General features: G+C 37.6%; 1 protein-coding gene across 1 annotated transcript; it reads right to left on the bottom strand.

Annotated features, from left to right (window-relative positions):
• Positions 1–233: 233 nt before the first annotated feature.
• Positions 234–6543, bottom strand: LOC139115938 (monocarboxylate transporter 12-like). The gene is made up of 6 exons (XM_070678374.1): positions 6291–6543; positions 5555–5740; positions 3942–4498; positions 3335–3539; positions 1242–1406; positions 234–813 (listed from the first exon to the last, which is right to left on the bottom strand). The coding sequence occupies exons 1-6, from the start codon at positions 6496–6498 to the stop codon at positions 584–586; spliced, it is 1551 nt and encodes a 516-aa protein (XP_070534475.1). The 5' UTR covers positions 6499–6543; the 3' UTR covers positions 234–583.
• Positions 6544–9633: the final 3090 nt, after the last annotated feature.

Raw genomic sequence — 9633 nt, 5'->3', positions numbered from 1 at the left:
CATTACCTGTCATGCTTAAGCTTTCTTTTGTATTATTCAGGCATCAAAATTTTACTTCAGGGATGGCCGTAATACCATATCTTTCATTTGCCTTAATTGTCTATGGGTCACCTACGTTATTTCACACGAAAACAGAGGCACATAATATTGAGTCAAATTTTCCCAAATTTTTCACGCTTCACCATTTACACATTTTTTCTACTGCATTGACAAACTGAACAACCTCCGCAAACAAATCAATGGGCGTCCTAATTTACCTTCACCATAAAACATATTGCTATATAATGTTATCAACATGTTTTTAATAACTCTATATGATCATTTTACACGTACTTCTATATCTCAATTCCACCTTCCGATTCCTGTTTGCCAATTCACATTTCATGGAGTTCGGAATTGTACGTTAAAATTGTTCCAGTTCCAGGTCGACCCCTAAAAAGGTTTGTGTTTCATTTTCAGGTGTTATCGTTGTCGTACCAATGGTGAAAAGAAAAAGAGAGCAAGCTAGATTTAATTCTATGACCCATAATTCTTTTCTGAATATTGCTGTTAATCGATATTTTCGATGTAGTTCAATTGTCTGCTATAAAGCCGTGGAATCTTCTGGAATAGCAACGGCTTCACGTATGGACTCGGCTGCCGTCTTCATATCCGCGCATGCGTTACAACCTTCAGGTTCTTGCTTCCTGTCACCTCTTCGGCCAATCCGGTCCACTATTGGTAAAACAGCACCTAACACAGCGGCAATTAATTCGGCAGCCCCGGCTAACCAAAAATATCCATCGTAACATTTCGAAGTGTCGCGTATCCAACCTATTGCAGGAAGAAATAATGACGTGGTAATATATTTCGTTGAGACACTTTCATGAATAATAGGATGCAACAATAAAAGCCAGTACATGGAAGAAAACCTACGTACATACATGATATCGTGACAATTTGCCAGTAAGCATAAACTAATTCATGCAAATTCACATACAACATTATACATACATACATACATACATACATACATACATACATACATACATACATACATACATACATACATACATACATACATACATACATACATACATATATTTATACACTCATACAGACGTACGAGCATATATTTATATATATATATATATATATATATATATATATATATATATATATATATTATATACATATATATATATATATGTGTGTGTGTGTGTGTGTGTGTGTGTGTGTGTGTGTATATATGTCAACTTTACCTCCTAAAGGACTGAACAGTAACGACCACACTCCTATTATGATGTTGAAAAAGGATATCGTGTGGCCGAGGTTTTCACGTCCAAGGAGCAACTTCACCACGATCGGATTGTGTATAACATATCCGCCAGTAGATACTCCGAATACAGCAATAAAGATTATTTGTCCTATAAGGCAAGAAGAAAACGTTCTTTTAGAACAATAAAATGGTACAAATGGTACATGGAAAATGATGTTCAATAAGTTAGGCATTAGTGAATATTAATAGACAAAGACTATTCCAATCGATACGGAAAAGTTGTTCTCTTTATGTCGTCTGCTAATTTACATGCCAGTATGACAATGCCGATCAGGGCCCTCAATTTTCCTCCTTTGCCAAATGCTTGGATATGCCCGCGTCATAAGACAATGAGAAAATGACATGTCAAAAACTTAGGTCCACGATTTAACCACGTCATGAAATATATCTTTAAAATGAATTGTTGTCATCTATATTTTTACTGCAGATTGAAGCATAGTGAAATCATTGTTCTGTTCACTTTCTTGTAGTGTTCGCAAACGTTTTACATCGGGACATTTGGCAATCTTTGGCAACGGTTAGGTCTTCCTAATATGCTAACACTACTATACATGAAGAATGCGTTTGATCCCAGCTTACAGAGCCAAGCCACCTAAAATATTTCTAGTCAAACTCTAGTGTGTTAGTATCCGAAATTTTGCCTATTGATATCCATTTTTGCTATAATTGTTGAGCGACCAATCGGAAGTTTTTGGATTTTAGTAGAAGTTATGATAACATGATAGCCTAATTAGATATTCTATCCCGAAAGAATCCACGTGTACGATACAATTCATAGTAGCAAGGCTAAAGTAGGCTAAAGTTGCATTGATATCATGACTTGTGCTGTTAAAACAGCGGAAGTCACAATGTGAACTTTAATTAAATTTTAAAACAGCGGTGCCAATCAAGACGACGATGTTTTGACCTAAAGTGAGTAAAATTGCTACAAGAAAGAACTTCTTCACATTTTAATCATCATTTGGTAACATCAGAATTCAATTACGTTTAAGATTTAGAAATAACCAATGAAGGAGATATCAGATTGCTTTCTTTATAGCAAAAAAGTTGCACTGTAGCGTCCATCCCATATCTTTAATGTAATTAATCTGAATATAGCTGTTACTGATCACTTGAAATAAGTCTGCAACTGCTATTATCCTATCCTTTCTTTCTTTTTTTATTTTTCATTAAACAGGCGAACCAAATTACAGGATGAGATACCCATAATTCACTACCTAATTGAGCAATGAAGAGTAAGTACTTTGTTTGGGGGCACAACACCGTACGCAAAAGTCTCGAACTCACCATTTTCGATAGAGAGTCCGGTACAGTAACCATTGCCCCACGGTGCCTCATAAGTATGCACCGGCATCAGGTTATGCCTAAATTAAGGCTACCAACACAAGTACATCCTCAGAGCAAAAGCTGTTTCAAACATTTTATGAGCAAATTATGTGATCATTTGAACAAAGCCTACCAAGATCATTCATAGAAACCTACATACTGAACCATCGGACTAACGTATCGAGATATAAATATTCAGAAAAAATTAATATGCTAATAGTGACTGATAGGTCATTTTGCGGAACCTTAAAATCAACTTTAAACGCTTTCAGATAGGCTGTTTGAGGGACCGAAAGTTTGTAATTTCTCCTCTTAAAAAAACCGGGAAAATGATCAAAACTTACAGTGAAAGTTTATTGTTCATCGGCAAACATTCAAATTAATCTAACCTCTACAACTTTTATGTATTAAGAAATATTTAATTAGCAAATGCAAATTATTCAAGACTGTCAAATGCACTGTCTCGGCAAGGGGACAAACACTACTTGTAGTACCTTATAACTACTGACACACAAAGACTTATGAGTTAAGCATACTTAGATCAATCTGAAACATGATACTTTAACTAACCATGAGAAGATTGCTGTGATCCGTGAAGCTTGGGTAATAAACATTACAATTATACTCTTCAAGTTTTTAGCTTGGTCTTTGGATCGAGCATTAGCCAGTTTGAAGACGTTAACTGCTTACCTGTAAAGTTCCTCATGTAAACACTGAAGATTAATGAAATGCCACCCACAAACATACACAGAGCATAAATGACGCATGGATGGAGTTTTGTCACGTGACCAACAGCACCAACACCTGGTCGTCCAATCATCTGCGCCAGTCCCATGACAGCCGGTACGTATGCACTTTGGATGTTGGATATGCCAAAGTCACGTGCTCGTTTCACCTAAGGAAAAAATCAATTGTCCATAAATGGTATACCGTGCCTTGAACAATATCGTATAATTTAGTAGGCTGTGTAAATTTACTGTTGACATTTACAGAGGGCAGATTCAACGTGCCGCATTTAATTCGCTACAGTTGTTAAGCCTTTCTATCACATTTCGTGCGACTGAGGTTAGAATTGTTGTACAACGCTAGAGTTCTAGAGCTACAACAAAGGAAGAAACAACTATATCAAAAAATTTGATGGATTAATAAAATGTTCCAAAGTTTAATTGGGTGACTTCGAGTTTGGTGGCAAGTCATCGATATACGTGTCAAGCAGATGTTTTTAAATTCTCTGTTCTATGTAATATTCAGGGTAAAATGTTGTGTTCGATAAAATCTAACAAGGTACATTACTTACACTGTGCACGCTACTCGCAACAATTCCACTGGTCTGTCCAACAATAATGAGTAATAACACTACGAAAGTCGGATTCTTGAATAATGAGAAGTCGTACACTGCGAACAAGCATGACTTGAAATTGCCAGGGCAAGTTCCGTTTGACGTCGAAGTTATGGCGTACTTTTTTCTGCCTCGCGATTCACATGATCCCGTAAGCTCACAAGGTCTCAATGGTGTCGTCTTTTCATCTGTATTATTATTCCTGTACTCATGTTCTTCTGCCATTCGTGCCTTGGGACTCCTTCTCCCTTTGCTGTGCTTGTCACTGTAATTTTCGACTCTTAAAGGTCGCAGGAGGGCGCCAACTACACACACGTGTGACACTATCCCGGATAAAATAATCAAGGCCCCTCTCCAGCCATAGCGGTCAACCAGTGTCTGAGTCACAATGCTGAAAAATAACTGCCCAGCACCGGTTCCTGCCATGGCTAATCCAATCGCAACTTTGAAACGTCTATTGAAGTACAAACTTACTATTTCAATGTATACCACGTATGTCAGGCCTAGTCCAATTCCTGTGTATAAAAAAGAAACACATCGAAAGAATGACTATCAACGCATTGAGGCGCCATTTGCTGTTCTACGTGTTATTTTATTTTGAGTAAAGTCCCATGATGTATAATTGCATATCACACGATTGATGTGGGTTCCTATTCGTGCTAAGAGAAACCAAAAATAAACCTGAAGCCCTTACATGTAAATAACCTTGGTGATATTTCAGATGTATTGGTAAAAGATTGAAATCAAGAAATGGCCAGTTCGGCATAAAAGTTACTAAGTCATTTCTATCCGCATAATTTCAAGCAGAGTGACATAATTTTGCTAAAAATTGCGTTTCCTTTACTGATGTGTAATTTGCGTAGCGTTGACACAGATACAGTTAGTATTACTCAATTATAATTTTTACAAAAATCATGCATCGATAAAGATTACATTAATGTCTGTTATGAATGTGCAAAATATGTTCATCGAATACTGAATATGCTCATCGAAAACTCAAATGTAGCTCCAGATTACAACATATTAAGGTTAATTTCTCTTTAGGGATTTTACATACTTAAAACATCTTACAGCAAACGAAAATCACTGTATTTAATCTCAAAGCCCAACCCCTCCAATAGGATAGATCGCTGTCCATGTAGGGCGTCGGTTGTTTACAGTGCTGACAGGTTTCAGAAAGACAAGCATTAAAAAGCAATTCTGAACGGTGTTTTGCAGCTGAATTTGAACAATAATATGTAGAAACATAGAGACTTCCGGTCGTTGAGGTTTTCTCTAGGGACCATGGGTAATTAAAACACATTCTTATCAAAATCTACATAAATCACTTGCCCGGCGGTTCTTGCCATATGTTGCGCATTGTACCAAGATCTCGTGTATACCAGCTTGCGGCGAGGATATTGCTTCATTAATCATATCAAATAATGATAAGCTTAACACTGTCAGTAAATATAGGCAAAAATGTTTAGTATGCATGTCAAGTAGTTTTACTCTGCAAAGTCCTCAACGGTTCTTGCATTCAACAAATTGTTTTGACGCTTTGTACGCCAGCCGACGAAATGCAACCTTACCCGTCAGGATTCCATAGGTAATAAACAAGTGATTTAACCTCGTCGTGAAAGCACTTATGGAAATTCCAATTGACGCCAACACTCCTGCAGCCATCACAGTTTTCCTATGACCAAATCTTTTAGAAAGAGCGACACCATAGTTTGCGGATAGCGCAAAGAAGATGTTGAATATTCCGTTTATCCATGCTGCAAGAAGTAACAGTGATTATTGGACCAAGATGATACAATGGCCTTTGGATATTTTTTGTGATTTGTGCTATCTATATAACTAAGAGAAAAACCAAAGGTGGATGGTACATATTTGACGTAGAGCATTACACGATGAAGATGAAATAATCTTGCAAATAACCACGAAGCAAACAACAATTATAGAGTATATATTACATTACTTAAACTTGCTCTACCAAAATGTCCGGTTACATCCGCGCTTATTCCGTTTCATATCCTTCTTATTTTTAATTTATTTATTGTCTTGTAATCAGGTCAGAGTCTTCAACAGAAAGGCGCTTATCTATAATTTTCACACAATTAAAACAATTGTCCCCTGTATTTTGAGAGAATGTTGGTAGTGTTATGCCCTATATAGTCTTTCTATGTCACGACACTCTTGACCTACAAGGGCCACAACCAACATAGGACACTGAACTCTTGTTTTGAACTCCGACCTCTACAGTCTTGTCTGTAACAAAATACGCCTAAGCTGTGACACCAAGAGAAATCTTGTTTTGGCACTTACCTGTTGCCGTGTTTGATTCACCAAACGCATCTAAAAATGCAACATAGAGTACACCGAATGAATTCAAGCTGCCAGCACTGATCAGAAATCCGGTGAATGCTGCAATGACAATAACCCATCCCCATCCACCCTCTGGAGGATCTAGTGACGTCATTTTCGGCGAGCGAATGCTTGTAACTTTTTTATGACTGAAAATATAACATTTCATGTTAACGGCAGTATAAGTGAGTCAGCATAACCTAATTACATACTTTACTTCACTTAAATTTGCCAACAACGATAACATGTAACCACTGTAAGTTAATAATGCAAATTACTAATTAGCTGACGTGTAAATTATGCATTCTTTCACAACCGTCGTATTAATGAACAATAAATCTATGAAGCAAGTTTCGACAACTCTGGTCGAGTCCTTTAAGATTAACGCGAAAATTCATTAAATATGTTAATGAAATGTCATTGTCATGAAACTGCTGGACTGATATCGCGCAAACTGACAGACACAGTAACTGTGACATTCAGGCAGACTGGCAGTGGTCCTGAGAAACTCAAAGGGGTGAGCATGAGAGTTGAAAAACAGGACTTTGCGAAATGACTCCCTCCTAGACAACTACAGAAGTAGATAATTGCAGGTAGAATAGGTTCCGTACTTTAATTTATTATTATTTAAAACGCTCCTGAAATAAAAGATTTTGTCATTTATTTGTATTTAATTTTCAGAGATGTCTGCAAAAATAATTTTTAGATAGTACTTGTGAAAATGAAATAACTACAGTTTCAAAACGAAATACTGCAATATTTGAATGCCATACGCTTACATCTGTGTTAGGATGGCATTTTAGCACGTTGACATGGCGATATATACTGAATTGCGAATTTAAAGTTTTGCAATTTAATGATGAAATAATCACGCACTCCGGCACGGTGATTATACACTTCGACATGATGATGTGAGAACTTGATAATTCAGTGGCAACATCTGTGGGGAGTGTTGAAGCAGGTTCTTTGATGGCAGTCACGAGTCTCGGACACCGGCGGTAGCAGTAAAGCATATAAAACACTTGAGGTTTTATCGCGTAGAAAAACGACAAACAGAACACTGGTATTCTGAATTCCCCAAAGTTGAGACTTAATTCTCTAAAACTATAGCGCCCGTCAGGCGGGAATATCGTAGCCAAACAACATGAGAAAATTACTACAAAGATTACAGCTTCGCTCTGATCGGTCTCCAAGTGACTACGTAATGTAACCTGATTGGTCTATTTAACTCTAATGTGATTGGTCTGCTCCAGGATCCGCGTTTTGCATCAAGCTCGACATGTATTTCCAACTTATACAATTTGCATACAGAATATACAGAGTCCACTCAGACACGAAAGCATTCAATATAAATGTAGCCGAATTGCTATGGTAAGCTGCTATGCGGTAAATATAAGACAAATTGCAATGTGACTTTCAGGGCATTAATAAGCTTGTCAGAGAGTGCAGCTTTACCACAATTCGCACGCAAAGAATGCGCCTATATAGTAAATCCATGCAGCAATTGTTCGCCACATTGCAAAATCGATCATCTGTGATTTAATGATTGGAATATACTTTAATCAATAAATATGCCGCTAGAAATGATAAGGGCGAAAGCAATATTTGTTGTATATTAAACGATATGACCTGCTAATGAGTTGTTCAGGCGGGTCGATAATCCTCCACGTTGGTGATCGGTAACCGTGACATTGGGAGGTGATTAAGCTTATGTTTCAAAATGACAGATTTGTTTGTTTCCTTAAATTGTGAGGGGCAATAGGCACACACTGACACAGTTCAAGCTGGAGTTAAAGGTATATAATACTTGTTTGAGAATATTAATAAAGTCATGTATACGTAGTGCTAGCTGGACCCTGTGCATGGGCGTACATAAACATTTCAAGCCTAATGGCATTCTAGAACCGAAGTATGGCATTCAACTCATGTTATTTTATAATGAAACAGCAGCAGTATGTTGTTTTCACAATAGGGAGTCCCATAGGTGAAATAGGAAGGTTATCTAAGCTATGTACGTTTGCTAACGCCATAAAAGGAAACAGACGACCATTAAAGGTCAACCTACCCGATAACATTCTCGTCCTGATTCCTGTTAACATAGACAGCCTTAGGGAAGTGGTTCGGTCCCAGAGCTCGCTTGGATGAAAAATGAAGCGTAGATAGCGTTACTGGCTCGCTGCTTTGAAAGACCCCATCTACTCAGCTCTAATGTATTGTTTTAAGAATGCCATTTTTCTTAGCTCGGAGAGAATGTATGTATACATACCGTAACTGTCAGTGAGCAGATCACATAATGAAACAGCTGCAGCCGTTATAATGACTTCAATCCTTCCAAAATGTTTTGATGACATAACGATTTGTCATTTCAACAGTGGGGTTCTGCAAGTAGCAGCCTATGCATGCCTGCTATTCTTTTGAGCACAGTCACTTCATTCTTGTGTGGTGGAGAGAATGTGATTCGTGACATAAAAAGCGTGACCTGATTTCCGGGGTCACCCCTTAGACTTTTGACCCGCGCAGCAGTTATGTGATTCTATAGTGTTGAGTGTGAACAGTAATGAACGCTACTTTTCTATAAAGAACAGATAATATACCACCATAACAAGGATGCGAGAGGCAGAGATTCTCGACGAGAAGAAAAAACTCTAAATGGATATTTATCGCTATTGAAGTCAATTTTCTCTCGTCGAAAAGAACTAAAATGAAAATGATGCATCTTCATATAGCTACAATAAACCTACGCAGCATTGCTTTAGGCTTTTTGTATGCCTGAGACGTTATATAATTAGAGCCGACTTTGCCATGACTTGTCAACTACCAGCTCCAAAAGAATTAAAAACAGTGCGCAATTTACAATGATTTCTCGAGGTGAGAGTTCAAATCCCCAAAATTACTGGATGTTTAAATGGCGCAGAGGTCGTCTCTTTCATGAGCTAAGTATTCTGATTGCAAACAATAGACAAAGACGTATATAATTTTACCATCAACAAGAATGGGTCGTTTATTTCTTCTTGCAGTGCATGCTGCTGATAATTGTAAATGATCGATACTGATAGATGTGGTCCGAATGATGATGTACACTTCTCCTGTTTCTGAAACTTTGCCCAGAGATAGCGTCCTAATACATATGGGCCGCCGCAAGCGAAAAGGGCCCTTATGCAAGGATTTGACGATTTTTATTTTTTGTCGTTTTTTGATAGTTCTTGTGCTGCTCTTCTCATACATGTGCTCCATATTGTGAACCCACACTTTGAAATGCCATTTACAGCCCATTGAATGTGGCATGTGACCTTTGACCTTACAG

The sequence above is a fragment of the Ptychodera flava genome, chromosome 17 (assembly GCF_041260155.1).
Source record: "Ptychodera flava strain L36383 chromosome 17, AS_Pfla_20210202, whole genome shotgun sequence".
NCBI lineage: Eukaryota > Metazoa > Hemichordata > Enteropneusta > Ptychoderidae > Ptychodera > Ptychodera flava.
Note: the sequence above shows the minus strand (reverse complement) of the source record. Positions and strands in the feature narration are given on the sequence as shown.

Excerpts from the sequence above, each read along its gene's own strand:
- LOC139115938 (XM_070678374.1), bottom strand. The coding sequence starts at position 6,498 with ATGAAATGTTATATTTTCAGTCATAAAAAAGTTACAAGCATTCGCTCG. Across the intron at positions 1,407-3,334 it reads TTACATGAGGAACTTTACAG|GACAAATAATCTTTATTGCT; the intron begins GTAAGCAGTTAA and ends CTTGCCTTATAG. Across the intron at positions 814-1,241 it reads ACTGTTCAGTCCTTTAGGAG|GTTGGATACGCGACACTTCG; the intron begins GTAAAGTTGACA and ends TTCCTGCAATAG.